The sequence below is a fragment of the Clavelina lepadiformis genome, chromosome 3 (assembly GCF_947623445.1).
Source record: "Clavelina lepadiformis chromosome 3, kaClaLepa1.1, whole genome shotgun sequence".
Taxonomy (NCBI): Eukaryota; Metazoa; Chordata; class Ascidiacea; order Aplousobranchia; family Clavelinidae; genus Clavelina; species Clavelina lepadiformis.
In genome coordinates this window covers 16,073,977-16,100,348 of record NC_135242.1, presented here as the reverse complement: position 1 = coordinate 16,100,348, position 26,372 = coordinate 16,073,977, and the positions used below count along the sequence as shown (strand labels likewise).

Sequence of the window (26,372 nt, the reverse complement as noted above, 5' to 3'; positions counted from 1 at the left end):
ACCATTAAATTAAATTAAGTGCAAAATATACCCCAAGATGTTACCTACAACATATAAAAAATCCAGAGATGTAGTATTTTTGGTTTATTAATAAAATACACTTTAGTGGGCATACCTGACCACAAAATGACCATTTTGAACCTTCTAATGCATAATATACACAATATGTTTACACTAACAGTACAGGAGATATGTGAGAGTTTATCCAGACCTTAACAGCTTGCGAGCGCAATGGATCACTCCATTCGTTTAGCAGAATAGTTAGTCTAAAAGAAGCCAGCTTTGTTTGCGAGGAAAGAAACTTTAAAGGCATAGTGTTCAGTTGTATTTTAACATTATTTCTGGCAAGTTTATCTTTACCTTTTTACTTTTTTAGTCCAAATTTGTCAAGTCATTCAACAAGTGTTGTTGCAGATAATGCAGTTATAAGTGCATGTGATTAGATTTAGTTATTTTGGGAAAGTTGTTTTAACCTGAGAGTATTGATCATCAATCGTATATGAACATCAATCAATGGCCAACCGAGATGACAAAATGTAAGTACAAATTCATTAATCAGAATATCTGCAATTTATCTCTGTATTTTATTATAATTCTATTCATTTACCAATTTATATACAGTATATACTTAAATAAAGTAGCCATAATCTACCACTCTTCCACTAAGCGAGGCACTTAACAGAGCATCGCCTTCTTGGTAACCTGATAATCACGTTTAGAGAAATAACGATAATTGGCCAAGGCTCAAACTAAAAGACCTTTCCATTGCGACACAAACGCCCTATCCCCTGGTCACAATTACATTTATAAAATGGAAATGGGTAGCAAACAAATTTCACATCAATAAGTGTATTGGCGTGTAAAGTATTTAAAGTTTCAAACGTTCTGTAGCAAACACATGGTGATCGATTGGTAAGTTGTTCAGAAACAATTCACTAAAATGACTGACCTGATGAAAGAAAACATAAGCGAACTTACATAAAAAAACACAAATATATAGGGATGGGTTGACACCCTGCAGCAATATGGTAAAATGCAAAGTCTCCATAATTGCATTAATGACAACCAATTCAAATCACAATCGTATAAAACAAAATTCATGTTTATAAAGTCTGACAATGACAAAAATCTGAAATTCAACATAATTATATTTCTTACAACATGACCCAAAATATACACAGAGTTCTTATCTGAACACTATGTAATATATTTCCAGTAAAACATTTTTCCTGTTTACAATCATATTTTTACTGAAACCTCGCCAATATGACTTTGTTGGTGCTTGAGGAAAAGATGCTTTAAGTTTAACATGCTTTAGCGAAGTTTTCATCGTAATTGTCATAATTATAAGAACATTCTCCAGTTTGAGTTTTTTGATGATATACCAAAGTTGTTCATGAACAAACCTTTTATTCAAAATGACATCGATACATACCAGCACGGGCGCCGAACTTGGGCGGACAGGGCGGATTTTTCTGCCCTGGATTTTTCTAACAAATAATAGCGATTTTACGTTCAAAAGGTTATGCAGTCAAATCCGGTTAATTGCATTCTGGATAATCGCATAATTCGTTTTATCGCATAAAGGGCGCAAGTCCCAAACCATAGTCTATCATTTGTAAAGATTGTACTTCGGTTTATCGCATAACGGTTTGTTGCATAATCCGCTTAATTGAATAAAACTGAAGGTTATTTATTCGATTATTCAAAAGTTTTTAAAAGATAAAATTAAAAACAACGCACACTGGGAGCGCACACGCAATGCAAAAGCTTTGTGACTTGTACTTCGCTTTGTTACGAAACGATGAAACCAACAATGCTCAATTTAATTAACACGTGGCTGTCAATACTCAGACATTAACATTCGCACCGTTTTAGTTTGATTTAAGCGTTGCGTTAAGATGATGCCGTAATATGTGAAGAAGAATTACGAAACAAATAAGTTAAAAAAGACGACAACAATAAAGAAAGCTCTGCTGACGCAATCGCTGTGACAACACCAAAAAATAAAGAAGTTCTACATGTACTTCATACAATTCGCCAATGACTACAGTTTGAAGGGGCAGACATGGCCACACTTGTTCATTTAAAAACACAAATGCAAGAAAGCATGTTTTCATCTTTTGCGTGCTTGAATGAATGGATGATGGCAATACACAATAAACGTTAGTGTTTTGCGTGTTGACGTCTTTACACGTGACCAACTTCGCCCGTCAAGTAAGAAAATACCGTAAAACCTCTATTTCACCGCCACCTCTATTTGAACGCCACCTCTAATAGAACGCCACTTTTAAAGAAGGGTAGAAAAATAGAGCGCCTCCCTCTAATTGAACGCCACCTCTAATAGAACACCACTTTTAGCGGCGGAATTGTATTAGCAGGTCTCTACTGATAATTATACAATTGATTATGTTTTCACAATCTAGCAGTTAAAGCAGCCATTTAAAAGATACCAACCAACATACCGGTAGTAACAATGCAGTATCACGTTACAATAAGCAGCAGTAAAATATAGCGCCAACCTCTAATTGAACGTCACCTCTAATAGAACGCCACTTTTAAACAAGAGTTGAAAAATAGAGCGCTATGGCGGTGAAATAGAGGTTTTACGGGTAAGTGGAATTTGCACTTTTGCATAAACGCATAATTCGTTTAATCGCATAAAAAGGCTTGTCAAATTGACTACGCAATTACAGTAACCGAATTCGACTGTATATGCTTTTGTTGGAAGTGTTTTCCCATCTCTGGTGTTACGTCTGTACAGACAAACAAAATGACCAAAGACGCGTGCGAAGAGTTTAAAGAGAATAACGAGTGCTAAACTAGAAGAGGGTGCGGAAAATCACAGACGAGATACTTTACTGCAGGGTTGAAAATTTTAACGTTCTTGATTATGTGTCAAATAGAAGTATATTCAGTAATCGTTGCTGCTAATTTTGTTAGATCTGTTTCGTTTTTTTGATACGAATAAAATAAAAAACGAACAATAAATAAATAATAGATGATGATTGAATAATGCGTATAAGAACTGAAGGTAGGACGTATGGTAGAACAAAGAACATGCTCCCAGCGGTCCGTAGATGTTTGGGGAATTTGGGGAAACGTACGACATCAAGACGATATGTTCCCATCATGAGCAGGAACTCTTAACAAAGTTTTCTTCACTCAAGAAAAAATGTTGCGATCCGACGAATAAACATCCGGGGAAATCTAGAACTAAATCATTACGTGTCGTTAGTTTGGATATGTTTGAGAAACTAAGTGATCCTCCGTGTGTTGTAGTACCTGGTGTTAAAGTGTGTTGCGAGTGTTTAATGATTCTTCAAAGGCAAAAGGTTCAATCAAAACAAGATGAAACGCGTGCAATGCACATGGATGTCGACAATAGTTCACCTGAAAATGTGAATAGCTCGTTTGTCAATCTCAATACAACATTAGTTGATCTTGATGAAACCCCAATTAAAACCGCGCACATGCCAACCTCCACTAAAATAACTAAAGGTAAACAAAAACTTGAATCAGCAACCCGGACATTGAAGAGGAAGCTAGAACTTTCGTACGAAGTTCCGTTATACAGTTCAGATTCTGATGATGAACAATAAGCAAAGGATTACCAACGTTACCAAAGCGTAATGACACAGTTAAAAGAAAAGTTTGTACAGTCTCAGAGCTACCAAGAACGTGTACAGATACTAACATTGTCACCATTTACAATAGATAAAACTATGAAGGAATTTGGAGCCACTAACTACCTAGTGAAGAAAAGTCGTGATGTGAAGAAGCAGAAGGGGATTTTGGGAATATGTGATAAGAACAAGGGCAAAACGCTGTCAGAAGAACTTAAAAATGATGTCTGTGGTTTTTATGAATGTGATGACAATAGTCGAATGTGTCCTGGAATGAAAGATTCGGTTAGTGTTCGAAATAAGGATGGTGAGAAAGTTCAACATCAGAAGCGACTGGTATTATCCAATCTTAAGGAACTGCATTCTTCCTGGAAAGAAACTTATCCCGAAAAGAAGATTGGATTCTCGTCTTTGCGTCCCAAGTGGTGTGTACTTGCTGGATCATCAGGAACTGCAGCTCTGCAAGATTGTTTCAAGACTACATTGGAAGATCCACACAAAAAGTTGAAAAGATCCGGATCTGCCCTTTGAACACCCCGGCCTATACTGTTATTCGAACCGTTTGTACTCTTCAGATTAAAAAGGTTGTTTTGCTATACGTAATTATTTATTACATGACAAAACAAAATTATGGTGTGGTGAATGCAAAACAGCAAAGTTAAGTCAACCAGTAGAAGGAATTAATCTCACTCATATAAAACATGATACGTAGAAAAAAATACGCAAGACTAATGCAGAAATCAACAAAATCACCCAAAATACAGTGATTCTAGTTAAATAATCATTATGCAATTTTCAAAAATCACAAATCATTTTCAGAATGTTCATTACATTATCTCATGAGGAAATCAAATGAAGATAATGAAATCAGTCAGATGATGTCATATATTTTATGTATGTTTATTGGCACCAAAGAGCTTCAAATTTTCTTGTTCAATTAGGCCTCCTTGCTAGCAATGCTGTTATTAGAAAATGAAAAGCACAAAAACACAGTATATTGAAAAGACAGTAAGTTTCATAATATTCTATAATCTATCTAAACAATACCAGCAACAATAACATTGAATATTACCTTGAAAATATATGAACAATAGGGACTGAATATTTTCAATTGCATGCAATTTAATAGCATTATACCCATGTCATAATTTTCTTAATACTTTCAAATTAAAGTACAATTCGTACCTTAATAGCATTTCAGTAAATGGATATTAGTTAAATGACAAGAATAGAAAAGTAGGTAGCTAGCTAATATTACATCAGAAAAAATGCCAGCAGCAAAACAAACTTTACCTAGTACTTATTTGTGAAATCTACAGCGAAATACTGGGGCTGATTCCAGTACCACCTGAATATTCAGTTATTACATAAAAATTGCTAAAAAGCGTTGCATACGGACGAAACTGGACAATGTTTGCAATCTTTTCTAAATAGGATAATATTAAATTTAAAAAAACGTAATAGGTCAAGTAAAAAAATCAATACAATCCACACCATGTAAAATAAGTTAATTATACAATAAAATTGTTTAAGAAAAATTTCTGAAAAATGCCAACTGCTGAAGTTTACATGATATCAATATTGTGAAGCCTGTGTTAGTGCACCACTCTCTTCTTGGCCTAGTCAATCGTTTTTTTTCTTATGTGAAACACGGCAATACCAAAATGATCAGCCAACTTGTCAACCTGCCAAATATACCAGATTAATTACTTATCATTATGTTCTGCAATTTTTCCAACAGAAAAATCAAAGGTAGCTAATTTCCTATATACTTGTGTATTTTCTTGCATGCAGAATGTGCAAAACAGACAAACACATCATAAGTATACATCTCGGGGTATCATTGCCATATAAAATAACTATTAATCATCTAAATGCAACTTACCACAACCATACCGTAGTGTATATGAGCTACGGTCATGACCAACGTTAATCCCCATAAAATGTAGCTCTCAACTTCTGGGCTACCAGTTGTTACTACAAGTAACAAGCAAACTGTACTGATAGGTATAAATAGATTCAAAACTTGACAACGTGTTCCAGACATTTGGGCAACAATTAGACGACACTGTAAAATAGTCATGAGAATAACCACTAGTATCATCAATTAGTGTAACTCAAAATGATTACAACAAATTAACAGCTATCCACAGAGGCCAGAGCAATAGGATTACAGAAAGCAAAAACGTATGAAAGAAAGCACTGTATCAAAAAATAATTAAATTTATGGTCTTGGTAACCATGGCATTTCTTTTACACAGGGTACAAACAAAAAGAAAATGACCTCACCAAAATATTAGAAAACAAAACACTGAGGGCAAAATAAACCAATCTCGGGTTGGTTTGAAGAATATCACCAGGTGAAATATAAACCCAAAGTGCGAACAAGAGGAATCCAGCAAAAGGTGAAAACAGTGGAATAAAAGCTTCATATAAGGAACTCTGTTTTGCGGTACCGTTATGATATGCACTGATAAACAAACATAAGATTAATACACATATATTACAACCCAATGGATATACAATGTATGTCACAAATCATCAGTATACACAAAACACCTGGTTGGTAGTATACATAAATGAATGGTAATTTGTTACACTCGAGTAATCTACGAGTCATTACTTACATAAAAAGCTATTACAGTGGAAGTTCATTAACTTCAATTTGCAGGAACAGATTAAATTACTTTAAGTTATTCAAAATGGGTGATAGATAATAATGAAAACATAATTGGGAAATAAGAGTTATTTTCGGCAAACAGATAACTGGAGTTATTATCTTGTAGATCCTTTTGAAAAAATATATTTGATCTAAAAGCAACCCTATGCTGTGTGAGATATAAGCATGAAATGTACCACTGGTAATGGCCGACTGTTGGAGGCTAATCGTTTAAGTCTAACACCTTCGGCTTCTCCTAGGCTAGTCTACTTGTTTTGATGAAGTGCTATGATCTTTCTGAAGTCACCACACTGATCAAACTGCTTTATCTAGCTTAGCCTTGTTGCTTTGATTGTTCTGTAGCCTTTATACTACAGGGTTGTAACAGCTTATGTTGCGACAGTTGAGTTTGAGAAAAAAGTTTAATGCGTAAAGGTATTAAATTACAGAAAAGATTAACTTTCTCAATAAAAAAATGCAAATCAATGGGCTGTTTACAACGCATTGAATGCTTTTTTGACTAATTTCAAGATAGCAAGCGGTAATTACTGTATTAGGTATGAGATAATACAAACTTAAATCCAAATAGATTTGCTGAAGGTTGGCTGTGTAGAAGCTTAGAGAGAGGACAAATACCATCACTGACGAAAACAAATAGAACATTTCCTATTAATTTAGTGACCTTGGTCAATAATGCCAAGATTTGTTGGCATAGTTAAGTTGGAACAGCATTCCTTAAAATATGATCTTTTTACCATACAAACTACTGTGACAGGATACCTACGTGACTGTGTCCAATGTAACTGAAAAAAAAACTTCCCTATCCATGCAAACATTCAATCTGTTGGACTTTGCCACAAATAAGCTACCCTTTCTCTTACTCATTGGGCAATGAAAACATCCTATCTGCTTCAACTTAAGCTTTTTGCTCAAAATAATACACCTGAAGGATACAATCGAGACACCAATTTGTGCTGGCTGCACTGCTACTGTTAGAACATGCCAAAAATTTAGGCATTAGTGAGGCCAATTGAATTGACTATAAATGGAACACAAAATGGCCTGAAAGCCCTGCTAGACTTCTTAATTTTATTCGTAACTCCCACCTCAGACATTTGCTGCTTAAAATATCTAGGACACCATTTAACTGCCGATGGACGGATATCGATTTATTTCCCTAAACTTTCCACAAAAGGAGAGTGGAAAATTCTGCTGCATGTCTATGTGTGGCGCAAAGGTGTAAACCACAAATCATGTCAAATCTAATAGCTTCATACATCATCCTCTCTGCGAAACACCCGTTCTGCTAATTCTGGCTAACAACAAAATCCTGACATCTAGTTCGGTTCTAGGTCGATTCAACCCACGGACGATTCAACCCCCGGACGATTCAACCCGCGGACGATTAAACTCAGGAAGATTCAACCCATTTACGAAAACGTCTACGCAGTTTGTTATCAGGCACGGATGACGCATTTACCGCTATACCAATACACGTCTTGTGTTGAAATAAAAACAAGTTTATGTACCGTGTTGTAACTAGTAGGCTTGCTTAGCGAAAAATAAATAAAGCCTACAAGTCGATTAAAAGTCAAACCTTAGTAACAACTGTTTGTTGATGGGAATGAAGATTTCCCGCAAAAAAGTTTGAATCGGGAGATCGCACATTTTGAGAACAGTATAAGTCGCTTGTCTCCAGTCCATTTATTATTTTGAAAATAAACGAAGAACCTTTCCTATAGCAGAGAGAGGGATTCTGTGTGCTATAATTCTGATTATTTCGTTGTGGTTAGTTTGAAGTTTGTACCTGAAGAAAATACGGTACAATTGTAATGGTACCATAACCGTTAACCACGACGTACAGGCCTATTCAGGATGGCCTAACTCTAGAGTCTAGACTGTCCAATATTAAGCTTACAATTGGGTACAAAGTAACTTGGTGATAACTAGGGCAACCAAAAGTCAATATGGTCAATTTTTTTTAACCTGCCCAGAATGTTATTAAACAAGCACAAAACAAATTTCAGCTTTGTACGACGTGTGGTATAGAAGTTATTAGGTCAAATAAAGTCAAAATGTTATGTTAGGTCAAAATACGGTCAAATTGTTTCTTTAGGTCTTTTTTTTAGGTCAAAATCTATTAAACTTGTAATTTTGTAACCATTTTGTAATATTATTCTTCCGTTTTTCTCTTTTCTTGTACCGAAAACAATTCCAGTGCCGCAAATTTTACTTAGAACCAAAGCCACAAAGAGAGGGAAGGCTTTTCAGCGCGTTTGGTGACGTCACGATGTGACGGCATTGCATTTGAAACTGCAAGTTGTCAATCTTAATACGCAGAAACGAAAAAAAGTCAACACTAGAAAAGCATTTTGTCATTTTTAAATGCAGCTTTAGATTAGAAAGTTGCTGTAGACAGTGTAGAGACTATCAGTATAGCGTTTTTCAAAATGAGGTCAAAATTTAAACGTTTTAGGTCAAAATAAGGTCAAAATTTAAACTTTTTAGGTCAAAATTTAAACTTTTTAGGTCAAAATTTGCAAATTTTAAGGTCAAAAAACTGGTTGCCCTAGTGATAACCTAAGCCATAAGTACGTGAAAGGTCTGTGGTTTGAATCGTCCGTGGGTTGAATGGTCCTGCGTTGAATGGTCCGGGTTGAATCATCCGTGGGTTGAATCGTCCGACCACCATCTAGTTCGTGTGACCAAAAAACCACCAGCTCAAACAACGATGACATTCAAAATCACCACTTAATTTTTGTTTTTTTAAAAAAGAGTAAAGTTCTTAGGGGCTGCATTATATTATAAGTCAAACTGGATAACATGCTGATCAAAGTTTGTCGTTTGGTGCCGATATCACGATTTGATACAATATATGTCCTGGGGTCTGGGGGCCACAAAACATTTTGAGTTGATTGGAATTTCTAGTTAAACACTAAACAGCTTCGAGTTATCATTACTTCACATGCATTTTTATAGGTCAAGATTCCTTTTTCAAAGAAAAAGATGAAATGACTTCGAGTTATCTAAAATTCCTATTTAAGCAAAGTTAAGTTGATAACCTTTTACTGTACAATTGTACATTGATAAAGCAATGGTAGTATTACATATTTCACAGTTTTTGGAATAAACATAAGATTTTTCAGTAGCTTGGTAATAAACTGCTTGGTATCAAGCCAATCCAGGCCTGTATCACTGCGTGCCATGTATCACAAACAATGGCTAAAAATTGTCTTGCATACAGTTGCCAGTTTAAATCTACTTACATAAAGACATTGTAGAGACTCTGAGGAAGTGTCAAAAAGAATGTAGATACTGAAATGGAAAATTAACAACACAATGACCAAATTATTCCAATTTTAAGTCATATTTTTGATACTAAGTTGCTTCGACTACTGCACTTTACAATGTTTACATAAGCTAAAGCTTATTAGTTGTTTACAATAAGCATGACACGTAGACACAACCTAATCTCAATGTGAAAGTAAAAAATGGCATAAAATCTTAATTGGAACGAAGCCATTGCATGTAAACTCACCATAAACTAACGTTCCAAACCAGAATGCAATGGACATACCAAAAATGTTGCTTTGCATAACTTCTAATCCAAATATACTGATAATCAAATAAACAAATAGCAAAGCCTGCAACAAGTAAATACATTTTTCCGTACTCTGATGGTGATACCTCTCAGCAGCATATGTATGCTTACAGGCCAATAACATCAAGTTGCCTTCTAAAATATAACTTGATAAGAATTGGTATGTTATGCTTTCTTTTAAAAAATATTTAGGTTGGGTAAAAATATAAAGATACAAACAGCAAATCTTTTAGTCTTTACCATTTGACTCAAGTCATAAGACCAAGGAAGAAAGAGAATTCCAGTATTGTATTTTTCCCAATGCGATATCATAAATCCCAGCATGGTTGAAGCATACACGCCATACATCTTATCCACTAAAATTTCACAACATGCCAGAAAGAAAAACAAAAGTTGGTTATTGCTATTATTATTATTGAAGCCAATTATTCTTAGGTCCAAATATCTATGAAAAAAGGTGGTGCTCAAACAACATCACTAATAATAATTATATAATTGCTGCTAATTTATCAAGAGTTTGTTCGTGTTTCTGTAAATTACAAAAGTTATACAATATTCTGTGAAAAGTATTTTAGCGGATTTAAAGGTTAATTTATTCCTACTCTTAAGTACACTGCCTGCACACAAACAAGACACATTTATATGCTATACACAGCATTTAAATTTACTACGCCGGTACCAAAGTATGGCTAATGTTCTGGCCACAGTTGAAAATGAGAGTAACTTAAATATTCACCTGGATAAGCATGTCTACCAAAGGCGGAATAAGCATTGAAAACAAATAAAGAAACACTCCAGGAATCTAGCCCATGATCAAATAATTCTCCAAGTGGCGAAGACGAACCAGTTCTACGAGCTTGTTTACCGTCACATCCATCTGTTTATCCATCATCAAGGATGATAGATAAAAACGTGGAACAACGATAAAAACCAATAAACAATTTAAAAATCATTTCAAAAAACAAAAGACACAATATAAATGAATAGTGACGCGATAATTCCCAAAAAAATGTATACCAATAGAAAATTGTGATTCTGGTACCAGTTCCAATTAATTAATTACGGGTATCAATATTATTAATGAAAATGCATGTTTATTCCATTAATAACCTCTCAAATTTTCAAGATTTCAATCAAATGTTGCTACAACGTAAAAAAAATGAAATGCACACAACATGAATAGAGGGTTGTGTTTATAAATGTTACTGTCCATAGACAGAATGAAAAAAAAATTTTTTTTGGTATCTCCAAAGACTTTTGAAAGATAAAAAATTAACAGTTTCATTACTAATATGAATATAAAATAGCCAAACAGTAATGCATTGATGTCTTCAAAAATAAGATTGAAGGCAAAGATAATCCAACCCCATCAGCATAACAGATCAGCTGGAACCTGCAGTAAAGCTATGAGAACTAAGAAAACTAAGAGGCATTAGATGCCTGTACAAATTGCTTAGCTTGGCCTGTATACTTAACGTCAGAGGTCAGACCAATCAGATGAACAGTGGGACTGAGAGAAAAACGTATAGGTAGGAATCATAACTTCTTAATCATTTACATTCATTGTGTGTTTGTTTGTGAAAGTTTTTTGAAAAACAAGGGCTATTAGTCTGAGGGTCAGTGTACAGGCCAAACCTAAACGATTTAAACATGGACATCTTAGGCCTTTTTAATCAAATTAGTTCTCTTAATTCTTTTAGTCCTTAGCGGTATTTAGAGAGGACCAAACAGCTGTCTACACAATAATTATAACACTAATCACCGGGCAACTAAAGAATGTTATCAAAAGTTGGCATTCTCTACCCTAAATGCCAGAACTCTGTAAACACTTCATTAGTATATAACTTAGCCTTTGTACAAACTCAAGCCGTTCGAACAAGGAAGTATATAGGGGCGGAGGAAATGATCAGGGTAAAAAATTATTAAGTAATAATAAATTTCAAGGAAATATGCATTATTTGGGGTGCAACAAGCTGCATAGATAAATGAGCCTACTTTATTTAAAGATAAGATTCTTTTTGGTGTTGCAGTTACCATGTTAAGTTAAACCCATACTAGTACCTGTATACCAATAAAAACAAAGTGTGTTACAAACCTAATGTGTGAGAAAAGAACTGAGCAACTACACTGAAATACCACACCCAGTGTGGGATAAGAAATTTGTCTGGAGCAGCAGCAAACACCGGGTCATACCAAATAAACACAAACATCTGAACAACCAGCAAAAGAAATCCAAGAATTGTCATTACATTTGGAGCCAACCATTTTGGAAAAACCTACAAACAAGAACATTATTAAAGATACAAAGAAGTGCATGAAGATCCAAACATGTTTATCATATATCTAAAAATGTCTAAATTAGGTGACAAAGAATGATACATCGTAGTTTGGAGGCTTAAGCTCAAGTAGAGACAGCATTCCTAACAATAAAAGTAATTACCAAATGAGTTAAGATTCTGAGTCCTCCTTTTTTCATTTTTTTTAAAAACGATGCAAATTGTTTAGCAATTCTAACATGATATAAATCAACCTGGACAATGCATTGAAGAAACTTTATCGTTTGGTAATAATTCAAATAAAATCTGGATTCTTTTGAGTAGACCAACATGATATTTGTTCTCACAAAAACCCAAAAGATCTTGCACAAAGCACATATGTATCCACCTAATATGTACACAGTACAATTTGCAAAAGCCGCAGCCTCAAGTGGGATAGGAAAAAGGGGCAACTTGGACCAACTAGGGACTTACGTAAATAGCATATCAATATGCATACGCCTACACAAAATTGAGAACCAGCTTTTTATAAAAACTGAATATTTGAAAAAAAAAAAAAACACAAAATGGAAACAGCTTTTGCTAGCCTACAATACTGTAGTGTTTATTTAAACTTTCATGATGCAGTACTATTGTTTGAAACTAAGGCGATTTTAATGCACTCTTGCATTGTACTGACACACACTTGTTAAGTGACAGAATAATATGTCCATTATGATGCACAATGGGGTTTTATTACATCACCAGCAATCCTACTAGATAGCCAGGCAAAATAACTGTAAACATAGTGGTTATAGGACGATTCCACAGTAAAGTGGACAAAAAGACTAACATTCAAAATTGAGTGAAACAAACAAGAAGTGGCAAAAATTATATTGCCCAAACATGCTGCTTGGTCAATTTTTCGATATTTTAACAATCTTTTTTGAGATCGGTCAAAGACCTCACAATTGACCTTAGATTTTTTTAAAAAGAAATTATTGGTTAAGAATACTGTAACTACTAAATTTTACATATCAATTTTACTTGCAGTTTCAGTCTATTTTGCTAACTTACTGTATAAGGAACAAATTGGAAACAGCATAGCAGTAAGGTCTTATACAACACATAAACATTTTTAATCAACTTTCAAAAAATGTAAATGGGATAGTCAGCATAATATCAGTAAATACATTATAATTCCTATGTGTGGTTATGTACATTACTATTGTGTCAAAGTCAATTTTTGACAATAAAGCTTTATAGAAATTTCGAGTTGAATTGTTCCCTTCAAAACTTGTGTCCGTTTTCTGTCCCGTACAAAACGTGGCATAATTGCTTAAAAGCAAAACAAAAAATGGAACTAGAAAAATTTTTCAGTATTGATAAGAATTAGTCCTAGCATTGTCTTGTGTTAACAGCATCGCTTTATTTTATTTCAACACTTAATAAAAATAATGTGATATATGTTTACTAAAAATGTTCCATACAACAGAAGTAGAATCCCCAAAGAGATGGAAGTTTGCAGTAGATGTAATCATCCTGGCATAATGTTTAAAGATCTAACTAACTTAGGAGAACAATGTGGCTCATAATAACTAGCAAAAACGGTGGTGAATTAAGCTGTAGGTAAATAGGCTACATATCTATATATATATATATACCTTAACAAACTGATTCCAAAATGGATGCATAACATAGTTGGCCAAAGGAGATGTGTCCACACAACTATACTGTAAAAAAAACAGTTAACAATGATTAATATAATTAATGGTTTTAAAATTTGTCAAGGTACAAAGAAAAGTTACAAATTTTTCAAAAGTATTTCATGCACAGTATATACATACTGCATATACATATATATATGAAATTCAAACTTTGATAATAATCAAAATGCAACATAACTTAATTTACATAGCCATTTTTTTTAATAAATTTTGTTAAAAATATATCAATATAATTTGCTCTTTTCTTTATAATTTCTGATGAACAAGAAAATCTCGACTTAAGTTGCCACCCCAAGGATAGTTGAGAAAAATTAGCCAGTATTGTTTATGTATTATTTATATATGTATATCTATACATCATATACATACATCAGATTACACAAAACCTTGCAAATATGAACTTTCTGTCTTTACAATGTGGAAAACGACCACAAACTTTAATGTTTTGGTCTCATAATTTTTATATATTAAACAGAATAAAGAAAATACTAATATAAAAAAATGAACAACGTTGTTGTAAAATATTCATATTTGTGTTCAATTAAACATAATATCATATTTGTAATACAGTACAAGATATCTTACTTTATAAGAGTCAAAACCTTTCAATTGCTCTTCAGATATATACATGATGAAATTGATTCATACACTCGTTTGTACTACTCATGAACAACAGCAAACCGAGCCTACCTTAACACAAAAGAAGCTTGTTAGTTCGAAGCTGAAAAGACTAAAATTATAGTACTTTAAGTTATCTGAAATTTCGATTTAATCTAATCTAGTAAAATTGAGAACAAATAACTACGAAAACATAAATGGAAAAGCAGGATAGGAAAGCTGTGGGTGCATTTTTATTTAACAATTTATAATTAACGAGCGTTTTCCTTGTAAATTGTATTGTTTAGGTTTTGTCATCGTCGCTGTAGGGTAACAAAAAATATGCTAATAATAATTACAGTATGATAAAATAACAACTCCACCAACAAACAATAAGTGGGAAAAAGCAACAAAGCCTAGGGGTTCCATAATGGAAGGCATGGCAACTGTACACTCTAGATTTTTCAAGACTGTACTTGGTGCACCCAAATGCCAACTTTAGGAAAAGATTTCTAACAACAGAAGTTTATTTTTGCCTTCCGTTTTTTACATCTCGCACAATTACTGTCAAAAACGTGGACCCACAAGCTTTGCAGACTGAAAATTTCACCCAGTACACCCATCCTACCCCCATTTCAACCATCCTACACCCCTGAGATCTTGTTGAAAAGTGCAACGTTTTCCATCCAGGCAAGGGTTTAAAACAAACAAGAATGGTGCAAACAAATGATGAAATGAATAATGGTAAGGATGCCCACTACATCTAATTCTTTCTGATAAAAAGTCAGCTTGGAAGCCAAGTGGTTGGAATGCTGAGCATGCAATAATGTGGCCCGTGTTAGATACCAGTGTCTTTATCAATGTTATGTTATGCCTTCGACCGAAAAGTACGGCAGCTTTCGATAAGAAATCATGTATGCAAAGACGCAAATTTTGGCGTGATGGCGTTCACTGAAAGCTCAATTTTTGTGTTTGTTAAATATAAATTGGCGTTCAAACATCCACCTTTTTTGTTTATTTATAATAAATTGGCATGAAGATAAAAGAAGTTTGGCATGTACATTGATTAACCTAGTGCGTAGAGGCGCTGCAGTTTTTACTATAGGTTATGCCCTTCGGCCATAGTGGAAAGAGTGAATCAATCTAAACTTGCATAATGGCTAGCTCTGTAAACCCAACTGATAAGTATGGTATGTTTTAACTTTTAACTAGAAATCAGGCATGCCAACATGCAATGTTTGGCATGCATCGAAGTCTAAATTCTTTATGGGTTATAAATCGGTGTCTATGTTGGTGAATCTCGTATGTGCAGGTCCAACACTTTCCACTAAGGTTCATGATTGTAACCGTGAAGTTTCTCAGTCCGAGGATAGAGATAATGATACCACCAATAACTTTATTTTACTTTAATGCTGAGTGTGATGTGATAATACCAATAAATAGCAACCTTTTCATGAATTGTTTGTGAGCATGTTTTTTATTGTGCTATAACTATAACTTTCGCTCCACACAATTCATAGCAAATAATAAACAACAAAGTGGGCCCTAAAATACATACACCTGGCAGAGGACATGTTGGAATCGTTGTATTAAACACAGTCAGACCGTTAGTTATGATATAGCCATGTACAGTGTTTCCAAACATGTGGGTCGCAAACCAAAGTTGGGTTGCTTGTTTTTGTAAATATTTTTAAAGCAATAAAACCAAAATAGAAAAAGTTTTACGAAACTTATAGAGCTAAACAACACAGATAATTGTGAAAATAAGTACATAGGCGTCTTAATGAGAGAGCATTATCAAAGAAAGCTGGTAAAAGTGACGTGTGTCATACGTCGCATTATTATTTCTATTACGCGCTAATACCTGATACTTGCATATTGTTCAACAACAAATTTTCGTAGTGAAGAGGCTTTGAACACGTGGAGGCAGCAGAGTGGTTTCATATAAAGCACTAAGTCAGACCAGGGCAATAACGCACAGTTGAAAACGTTATTGAAAGTTAAACTGTAAGTATTTTGGCTTTTCAGCCAAAATAACCCTTGACTTCCAGCAGATAGACTTTCTAATTGCTTGATTTTAGACTGAAAGGAAGATGGTAAAACGACCATATAATGAAGTTTTTCTTAAACTTGGTTTTACTGAATTGGATGGTAAACAAAAATGTGTGGTATGTTTGAAAGTTCTCTCTGCAGAGTCCATGAAGAAAAACAAGTTACAATGCCACTTAGAAAAAAATCAACCAATTGTGTTAATAAGCCTGTTGAATTTTTTGAGCGCAAGTTATAATCGATTCAAGAACAGAGAAATGTTATGACAGCATACACAGCAGAAAATAAATAGCTGTCTACTCTTCATACGCTGCCTTCTACGAAATTGCAGAAAAGCAATTTCAAGCAAAAGGAAAGAAAAGCAAAGCAGAAAAAAGCTCATACAATTGGCGAAAATTTGCTAATGCCAGTTATAAAAAAAGTTGTTAAAATAGTGATTGGTGAGAAGGAAAGTAAAAAATTGATTACAGTCTCTTTGTCAAATAACACAGTGAAAAGACGCATAATAAATATGCCTGATGATGTTCTTGAACATATTCTATCCCAAGTGAAAGAGCCTCCATTACGTTCCATTCAATTGGATAAATCCACAGATATTGCTGGTCTGCCACAGTTTTCTGTCTTCATTCGCTATATCCACAATACAGCTGTATCAAAAGATTTGTTATTTTGCATTAAATTAAAAGCATTATAATTGCACGCGAAGGGTGACAATATTTTTCAATGCCTGAATAGTTTTTTTGCAGAGTACTCCATTCCTTGGAATAAATGTGCTGGCAATTAGCACTGATGGTGCAGCAACATGTACTGGCTTCAAGTCTGGAGTAGTAAAACGAATCAAAGAACAAGCTCACATGTACTGAATGGACACATTGTTTTCTCCACAGAGAAGCCCTTACTGCAAAAGAAAAATATCACAAGAACTGCACGAAGTGTTAAATTCCATTGAAAAATGTGTGAATTTGAATAAAGCAAGATCGTTAAATCAGCGTCTATTTTCGTATTTGTGCGCTGACATGGATGATGATCATAAAGCATTGCTGCTGCACACGGAAGTGCGATAGCTATCAAGGGGTCATGTTCTGAAACGTGTTTGCGATCTGCGAGAAGAAATTGCTGTCTTCCTGAGACAAGAGAATATTGTTGCATTAGCTGAAAAGTTTTGTCAAGAAGATTTCAATGCAAAGCTTGCTTATCTTTCCGATAAATTTGACTCCCTGAACAGTCTGAATTTATCTATGCAAGGTGCTGGTTTTACATTAATTGATCACTTCGCTAAAGTTGCTGTTACTACAAAAAACTTATTCTCTGGAAAAGCTATGGGGCTCAAGATGAATACGATATGTTCCCTGAACCAACACACTGTATATGTGAAATAGAAGTTAATACAAGAAAACCATAATCCGACACCTGGAACAGCTTGTCCAAAAGTTTATGCACTATTATGGTGAAATCCTGGTGCCTACTAATGAAAATGATTGATCCATATGGTAGCACAGATCTGCCTTATTTACCCCACCATGTTGCAGCAGAGTTTATGGACATGATGGCGGAAGGAACAAACTATTACTTTTGGGCCCTTCAAAGAAAAATACCGAACAGATTCTGTAAATATTCATTTTCGGGCTGCCATGTACAAAGTGTATCTGACCATTTCAAAGTTTGTGATTGAAAAACTGAATCCATTCGCGACAAATTGGCTTTGTGAGACTGGGTTTAGTGCAATGTGTATAGTGAAAACAAAGCATCGAAATCGGTTGAAAGTTGAAGATGTGCTTAAGTAAAGTAAGGCCAGGATTTCAGAAACTCACTGACGACAAACAAGCACAGCTTTCTTATTAGGGTGATGAAGTGTTTAAATAAAAGATTTCAATACAAGGCATTTAATATGTATGAATACGATTGGGTCGCAAGATAGTACCAGTTTGATATTTTCTTTAAACTTGAGTCGCTTAGAAAAATGGTTGGGAACCACTGGTCAAGTATACCCTCGTCCCTCGGTCTTGCCAGGTGGGTTCCTCAACTTTCCACTAAATACCTTGGGTTACCTCTTAGTCTTCCATGGGATTATCTGATTAAGCCTTTATATCACCCAATAGAATAAGAAAGAGAAAATGGTTATGCTCGAGTGATTTAGAACTGGAAACGCCAGAAAGCTTCATGAGACTTTTTCTACAATTTGGAAGAAGAGGCCAACTCTTTCTTATTCTAATGGGTGATAAAACTGCTCTACCCGTCAAACGCCAATTACTCTGGCCTGAGCTACTTGTAAAGTAATCTGGGTTCCCCACTTCCTGAGACGGAATTTTCAAAGTTAATATATAGAAAGCAAGAAGTAAAGAGAAGACTGTAGTAAGAAAGCCAGGGAACCTATAGCATCGAGAGGGGAGTAACACAAAGCTGCACAGTGCACACGTCTGCACAAAGCTGAGGACACACTAACAGCCTGAAATTGAAAATAGTGTTTTCTAACTAGGCCTACCTAGGCCTATTTTCTTCGTTTCAGCTGTTCAGGCTTTCAGTGAGACCCCAAAGCCGGAGGCGGGGAAGTGATCCATTTATGACCTGCAAACCAGGCTTCAAATTCAGAAGCATGGGTGGAGATTACAGAGGTCATGGGTTCTGCAGATTGAAGCCTGGGTCGAGATTGGAAAGGTCATGGCTCGTATAAATTGAAGCCTGGGTAAATGTTGTGACCTGTAAGTTGTGGGTCGTATAGGAAGTGGGTTGGCACCTATGGAACGTGACCTTAGAAAAGTGGCGTCTTTTCATATTTTCATGACCTGGGCTCGAAGTCATTAAATAATCACTTCCCCTATTGCAAAGCCGAACGTGTTGCACAGTGCACTAGCCAAGCTGCACAGGCCCTTTAGAGTTTAGACTCATAGATATTATATAAACACAAATGTGCATGTAGTGTCTATGTTTAGACTAAATTACTTGGTCACCATAGGGCATAGGCTATGTAAGCTAGTCTAGTGCATCTGTGCTGTGCTGTGCATTTAGGCCCAGTGAAAGGATAAGGAGCCTGTCGTGTTTGACTATCCTAGTATCCTACCTTTATTTAATGGTGATTGTAATAAGATTATGGCAATGTTGTTTATCCGTTTTGTGGTCCTTAATAATACTATGGCCGGTTAGGAACTCATAAATAAGATAATACAATGAAACGCTGAAAGGATTTGAGATATGGTACTAAGAGGAGGTTACAATTTTCTGCAGAGGCCTAGCCTACAGGCTAGGGGATTTTTGCAATGGCCTTCTTGTATTGCCATCCGCCTTCTTGGTTAAAGACCCTATCTTAGGCAACAAGGAAGTGTAACATTTTTGAAAATAGCATATAGTTTTCCGAATACATTTGAAAAAGTATTTTGCAGTCATTACATTTATAGCACTATAAATATTATTTACTCGAAACTGCATGAAATATTGTCAAATATTTCTACGTCTGGTCTAGTTGTGCCTGTGTTACCAACATCTTTGAGGTTGCATTTCCCACTTGTATCGGGCAAACTTGAATGTCAAGAACTGTCTTTAAAATTTATATTTGTTTTGATTAAAATTAACGTTAAACATGACTTGACCCTTCAGGCAAATATGTTTGTTATTTCTTCATTTTACAAACTGCTGGCAATACCATGCATTAAGTACACAGATTTAAATCTCACATACTCAAATTTAACATAACCTTACCCATCCTCCTTCTTTGCGCAATTCACAGTAGGCAACACAAAAATACTGAATACAACTCAAAATATCACATGATTATATATATTAGGCATTTCAGTGTGGTAGGATAGAAATTTTATTTTTATGTATAGAGATATACAATTGGAACGTGCTGGTTGACCTTCTAAATTGTTTGGTATCCATTAATATATAGTTAGTTATAGATGAACTGTTTTTAACAAAAAGTACCGGTAATGTTTTTTGCTTAAAGAACTTTGGCTTTTTAAAATGGAAGACAGCAATTGGATATTAAAGAAACAAGATTTTGTTACTGGCTTAAATGGATCTTCGTTGTTTGAGACCACATTAATATCAAGCCTATCTCCTGCATTGATATTTCTGCGAACATTCCTTCTTGGTGTTATTCCCGCCAGTTTAGTTCACAAATATTACTTTCGCTATGTTTTTGATTACATCATACTGGTACTTCCTTTGGTTATTGGAACGACGATTCTTTCAGACAATGTAGCAGAACTATTTTTGAGCATTATAATTTTGGGGCTTACATGTCTTGCTTTAAAGGGGCCTACGTTTAAAAAAGAGGAGAGCGAATATGCATGTTATGTTTCACCTTCATATTACAAGAATCTTGTGTGTGATGATGTGAAATCTTTGCAACATCCTAGCCAATCACAACTTTTTAGATTGTATTCTACTGAAGTATCAACGTCAAAATTACCATTTTTAGATACTTATCGATTTTATGTGAACATTGCAACCTGTGTGTGCATCTTAGCGGTTGATTTTCCTGTTTTTCCAAGGAGGTTGGCTAAAGTAGAGAATTTTGGGACAGGATTAATGGATTTGGGTGTTGGTTCTTACATTATTTCTAATGCTCTTGTATGCAAAGAAGCTAGACATAGATATTGTCCGAGACAAGTGACAAGAAAAATTAATCAACTTAATTTCAAGGCTCTCTTATTTGAAATCATTTCTTGTTGGCCATTATTTCTGCTTGGTCTGTTACGTTTAATAAGTGTGAAATTGTCTGGCTACCAAGAACATGTTACAGAATATGGTGTTTACTGGAATTTTTTTTTTACTTTGGGCAGTGTGAAAGTATTTGCAGCAATAGTGTTGTTTTTTATTGGTGTCGAGCATGGATTCTTACTATCCTTTATTATAGGAGTTAGTTATCAAATTGCTTTAAGTTATCCTAGTTGGAACCTCACGTCTATCTTATTAAATGAAGAAAGAACGGGAATAATAATGAAAAATAAAGAGGGTTTCGCATCTTGTCTTGGATATTTATCACTGTATTTTGCTGCTGCTCATTTAGGGTCATTTCTGTTTAAAGAAAGGGCCACCTTAGGCCACTGGACATGTGTAGCAAAACAATTATTGTTCCTTAACTTAGGATTGTGGACTGCTTTATACATTTGTAATATTTACATTCAGCCAGTGTCACGTCGGCTTGCTAATCTTTCTTATATTGTATGGCTTCTATCTCATGCAACTTTCTTCTTATGCGCATATCTAGTGATTGATATAATTACAGTACTGAATATTACCAAATGTCATTTGCCATTGCATAGCATGCCAAATCGGTGGGTATTATTTTCCAACCAAAAAAATACTTATGTGAAAATTAATTATGCACCAGAGTCATGTGTTCTTTCTTTGATAAAAGCTGTCAATAGAAATCAGCTGTTGTATTTTCTTCTGTGCAATCTTTTGACAGGTGTTATTAATTATGCATCAGACACATTATCTGTTGGAAATCTCTCAGCTGCTTTTATAATTTGTGTATACTCTGTTTTTGGAACATTTCTCATTTGGTGTTTACATGTAAATGACATAACCCTGAAATTTTGGTGAAACTAAATTATTATATAAAAATACTTCTAAAAATATTTGTCTAACATTATTGTTTTTAATATTTCGATTATGTATGACTAGTTAGAGTTCTTTTGCTGTTAGGAAAATATCACAGCAAACTGCATGTTTGCAATTTTGCAGAATCCTCGATAGTAAACGTGCATCCGCTCTTTTATTGTGTAGATTGATTAAAAAAGTATATTCAGTGATGATTTGGATAAAATAGCCCAATGTAATTTTGATGTTTAAGAGCTGTTTTTTATGATAAATTGTGTACAACCTACTACCAAATGTATGGTAACCATAGAGCAATTAAAACTTTGGCTTAGATCATCCAAAATATGTTAATTTTGGGCTAGTTTGGTTTTTGTGTTCCTTTCCTTTTTTCAATTTTGATTTTTCAGTTTTGTTATTTATGTTGCATGTTAAAAGTTTTGTGTAAAAACTAGTATTCAAATTTTTGGATCGTCTGCTTGGGTTACTAACAGAGAAACGATCATTGTAATGGCAACTTCACGGCACACTTACAGTGGAAAATTGTTTTCAGAAGTGAATTCCATAGTTAATGCTGATGGCCAATATCTCTTTTGCAAATATTGGAAACCTACAACTGAACCAAGGTTTAAATTTAATTAGATTTTTATTGATAATTTATTATTGAAAGTTTTATCGAATAGTTATTATAATTAACTTGGAATTTATGCCAATTATAGATTTTATGATAGTTAATTATTATTTATATTTACAAAATATTGTTAAATTGTGGTAATTGTTATTTTATGTAATAAAACTTTTTGAACTTGTTTACATGTAGTTTTCTTCTAGGTTTCTTGTTCTCATGCTTCATGGACTGGGTGGTCATTGCGCAAGATTTAATGAACTTGCTCTGAACCTAAATGAGATTGGTGGCTTGTGTTTTGCAAATGATCATGGTATTTCGATTTTGTAGGTGACGCAATACACAAGTTACATATTGTCCATGAAACTTTATAAATTATTGCATATAAATTGTCAAATTTTTCAGTTGGTCATGGGGAGAGTGAAGGTAATCGCGCCACAGTGAATGACTACAAGGTTTTCATTCGAGATGCTTTTTAGCATGCTAATAAAACAAAGGAAGAATATCCTAATTTACCAGTCTTTTTGTATGGACAATCCATGGTTTGAATTCTGCTATACAACTCTGATTTAAATCCTCCTTTTCTTACGTAAATTTTTTACCCAACTTCCAGAAACTACACTTTTTAATGATATTGTGATCTGAATTTAGGGTGGGGCTCTAGCACTCCTTGCATCCAGTGAAAAAGAAGACTTGTTCCGAGGAGTTATCATATTAGGAGGGATGCTTAAAATTGATCCAGGACTTGACTCACCATTTAAGGTGAGAGCAATTACAATTAATGCCTTTGTGTTTTTCCCTGTTTGGAATATAACAGTCTGTTTCACAGAGGTATGCAAAATTATACCAGTAAAGTTGGTATACTATTTTTCTCAACCGATACATTCTTTTATGAAAAATTTATTTTCTTGTTTGTAGAAATTTATTGTACGATCGGTTGGAAATGTTTTTCCAAATCTTCAAGTTTCATCACTGGATCAATCTCTTGGCAGCCGTGATAAGAATGAAGTATGATAGAAGCAGTGATACAAATGGGTTGTGAAAATTTTGTGAGCGCAGCAAACAACTTGGAAAAATGTTGCATGTAGAAGAATTTTAATTGTTTCTTGGCAGTTGCTGCTGTTAAAATTTTACAGAACCACTTGCTGAAATTTTTCGTGAATCCCCAAACGTATTAAATGAAATAGTCTTTTTAACTTCTTAAGGACTACTGTACCTTCATTCCGAAGTCATGAAAGTAAAATGTGTGCCATACGTTGTGCAGTTTATTTTTGATGTTTTAATTATTTACTTCAATTTTCAGATTGATGGCGTATTAAAGGATACTTTAAGTAGCAGTGGCATAAAAGCCCAAATGGCAGCACAGATAATAAAAATTTGTGAAGCTGTTGAAAGGATTATACCAAACTACAACAAACCATTTCTTGCACTTCATGGGTCTGCTGATGGCCAGTGTGACCCTGCTGGTTCTCAAACGTTGTATCAAAATGCAAAAAGCGATGACAAAACTTTAAAGGTAATCTTTTACCTTAACTAAAAACTATATTCAATTTTGAATACTGCAAATGTGATGGTAATTTTCTGGCAAATATTGTCTCGTGCCATGACGTTGATTACATGTAATAGGTAAAAAAATGTGCAAATTTCTATAGTATAATGAACAATGAATATTACTATAATTGTGAAAGCTGTTATGTCAATCATGTGTATATCTGTTTAGATTTATCCTGGTTGTTATCATGATTTAATTCATGAACTTAAAGAAGACCGACAAAGAAGCATCAAAGATATTGTGGACTGGATTAATGATAGATTAAATAGATGATACACACTACAAAGTCGTTTTTCGTTTGCCTGTTGTACTTCTGTGATTCCTGTTGTACCTGTTACTATACATATGTATGTAAGATTTTGATATAAATTAGGAAATAGTAGTTTAATGAGGCTTCTGTTAAAAAGACTGATGTTGCTTGCCAAATGGTGTCATTGCTTTGGTTTTAGCAACTCTTATTACGGTTTTTGATCATTCCATTGAACACATTTTCGAGTTACAGTAAGTTATTGAAGTAATCGTTTAACGTATACTATAAACCTTATCACTGTATTTACTAGAATTGCATTTTCTTACATCCCAAAAAAATACGCAATTCCAATTCTTTCTGGAGAATAACTGAAGTCGGTCGGAAACTGAATAAAGACATTTGTATAAACTTAGTGATATAAGACTTACAAAATGTTTTAGCAGAAAGCTCGAATAATTTTGATGCATAAATGACTAAGCTCTTTTCAACAATGTTTCAGCCAAGCCATTGGTTCCCAACCTTTTTCTGGTGACGAACCACTTAAATTAAATTCGAAAGTCTGCGGACCTTCACGTAAAAGATTCAAAAATTCGTTAACTTTTGTGAGTCGTAATACAGATTCGTAGCAAAAAGCAGGCCTATGTAGGGTACAGCAAATCTTTCATCATTTGATCATATGCTTCTTGGACGTTTCCGGTGGCAGAATGTTTCCAAATTATATTTGCCAAGGCAAAGAAAAAATTTGTTGGTACGTTCTATGATGGGCTTGGTAAGTCTACAGGCCACTATAATAAGTACCATCATTAAAGGGGCTCGAACCCCCCGAAAATTGTTTTAAGCATTGTTTGCAACTGGGGTTTTTTGAGCACGTTAAGACTTCATGTCATTAGAGGTAAGCAAAGGGGAAAGTTTGGAGGTTAAAACGCACGGCTTTCTTTTGTGGGCAGCCAACAGTATCTATCACTAAATATATTATGTGACCTCGCAAAAAGCTACCATGAAAATTTTCTACATACAACATGGCTTCACGTCATGCATTTGGCAATAAATTGCTAATGGCTCCTGGATCGTAAAAATACGCCCATAGTTCAGTAGGTTTGCTAGTTACGTCGACATATTTTGTAAATCATCAAAAGTAGACCTAATTTACTGCAGCCTACATAAAAGAAACGTGAGTCAACTCCGCGAGGCAATAAGTTAGTATTTTATCTACTGTATTTAAATTCTGAAATGATTTGGACTGCCAACTAGTTTTGGTCTACATGTTTGGAAAATGTTTATAACGATTTTTAAAAAATTGTATAGTTTTCTTATTTTACAAATGATTTTATAACCGTGTAGCCTACGTTACTTTTTTTGAAGATTGATTTAGGCTTCAAACGCAATCGGAGAGCCCAGGGAAGGGATGTGCCGAATCGAATGCGATTCCGAACATTAGGCACGATCGAGTATTGACAATTTTTTTTGTTCTCACGGATCCGAATCTTGCAATTAAGGAGGATCGGGTCGAATCCGAATATTTTGCAAATATCGAATATTTTGCAAAAAGTAAGAAATCAACAGTAATACAGTACTTAGAAGTTTTTCTTTGTTTGATCGATCGTAGGCTAAGGACAGTTAAATGGTTGTGATAAACTATAGTTATTTTGTATAAACATAAAAACAGATAAGGTAGTTACTGGCCTGTCATAAACAAAGAAGTTAGATAAAAAATAGGTTATATAGCGGCTAGCGCATATTGGATATAGTCCAAACGATCTGTTTCTCTATATGCATTGGTATTCTGCCCGCAGTAACAGACTACATAATACATTCAGTGACGGTTACAGAATTTGTTATAGGCTACATGTAAAGATGGTAAAATTTTGTTGAACCCACTCTTAAGAGGTT

The 26,372-nt window shown here is 34.4% G+C and overlaps 4 protein-coding genes across 9 annotated transcripts; 3 read left to right on the top strand and 1 right to left on the bottom strand.

Moving 5' to 3' along the window:
• The first annotated feature begins 383 nt into the window (after nucleotides 1-383).
• On the top strand, nucleotides 384-4,157 carry LOC143450136 (uncharacterized). Its single transcript, XM_076950566.1, has 2 exons — nucleotides 384-536; nucleotides 3,718-4,157. Exons 1-2 carry the CDS (start codon nucleotides 500-502, stop codon nucleotides 4,155-4,157), a joined length of 477 nt encoding a protein of 158 aa, XP_076806681.1. The 5' UTR covers nucleotides 384-499.
• A 90-nt stretch (nucleotides 4,158-4,247) lies between these two features.
• On the bottom strand, nucleotides 4,248-19,212 carry LOC143450133 (ethanolaminephosphotransferase 1-like). Of its 6 annotated transcripts, none has more exons than XM_076950561.1 (11): nucleotides 18,997-19,212; nucleotides 14,454-14,558; nucleotides 13,806-13,874; nucleotides 11,982-12,162; nucleotides 10,623-10,763; nucleotides 10,127-10,242; nucleotides 9,824-9,929; nucleotides 9,552-9,600; nucleotides 5,916-6,096; nucleotides 5,512-5,694; nucleotides 4,248-5,311 (listed from the first exon to the last, which is right to left on the bottom strand). In XM_076950561.1, exons 2-11 carry the CDS (start codon nucleotides 14,496-14,498, stop codon nucleotides 5,246-5,248), a joined length of 1,137 nt encoding a protein of 378 aa, XP_076806676.1. In that variant the 5' UTR covers nucleotides 14,499-14,558; nucleotides 18,997-19,212; the 3' UTR covers nucleotides 4,248-5,245. The 6 variants fall into 6 exon arrangements, with proteins under 6 accessions (XP_076806676.1, XP_076806674.1, XP_076806675.1 ...); XM_076950559.1 differs by lacking the exon at nucleotides 18,997-19,212 and adding an exon at nucleotides 16,330-18,980; XM_076950560.1 differs by lacking the exon at nucleotides 18,997-19,212 and adding an exon at nucleotides 16,330-18,980 and having other exon boundaries at nucleotides 14,454-14,554.
• Nucleotides 19,213-19,368: 156 nt separating this feature from the next.
• Nucleotides 19,369-22,493, top strand: LOC143450132 (glucosaminyl-phosphatidylinositol-acyltransferase PIGW-like). The gene has a single exon (XM_076950557.1). The coding sequence runs from the start codon at nucleotides 20,472-20,474 to the stop codon at nucleotides 22,059-22,061; it is 1,590 nt and encodes a 529-aa protein (XP_076806672.1). The 5' UTR covers nucleotides 19,369-20,471; the 3' UTR covers nucleotides 22,062-22,493.
• A 55-nt stretch (nucleotides 22,494-22,548) lies between these two features.
• On the top strand, nucleotides 22,549-24,894 carry LOC143450135 (monoglyceride lipase-like). The gene is given in 7 exon segments (XM_076950565.1): nucleotides 22,549-22,681; nucleotides 22,887-22,993; nucleotides 23,086-23,222; nucleotides 23,332-23,442; nucleotides 23,599-23,688; nucleotides 23,984-24,196; nucleotides 24,401-24,894. Coding segments are annotated over 7 exon segments (879 nt in total). The 5' UTR covers nucleotides 22,549-22,565; the 3' UTR covers nucleotides 24,506-24,894.
• Nucleotides 24,895-26,372: the final 1,478 nt, after the last annotated feature.

Coding starts and splice junctions, on each gene's coding strand:
- LOC143450136 (XM_076950566.1), top strand. CDS start 500: ATGAACATCAATCAATGGCCAACCGAGATGACAAAAT. Junction 537..3,717: donor GCCAACCGAGATGACAAAAT/GTAAGTACAAAT, acceptor CATTTACAATAG/ATAAAACTATGAAGGAATTT.
- LOC143450133 (XM_076950561.1), bottom strand. CDS start 14,498: ATGTATATATCTGAAGAGCAATTGAAAGGTTTTGACTCTTATAAA. Junction 12,163..13,805: donor TTTGGAATCAGTTTGTTAAG/GTATATATATAT, acceptor TCTTGTTTGTAG/GTTTTTCCAAAATGGTTGGC. Junction 5,695..5,915: donor TTTTGTTTTCTAATATTTTG/GTGAGGTCATTT, acceptor ACTATTTTACAG/TGTCGTCTAATTGTTGCCCA.
- LOC143450132 (XM_076950557.1), top strand. CDS start 20,472: ATGGAAGACAGCAATTGGATATTAAAGAAACAAGATTTTGTTACTGGC.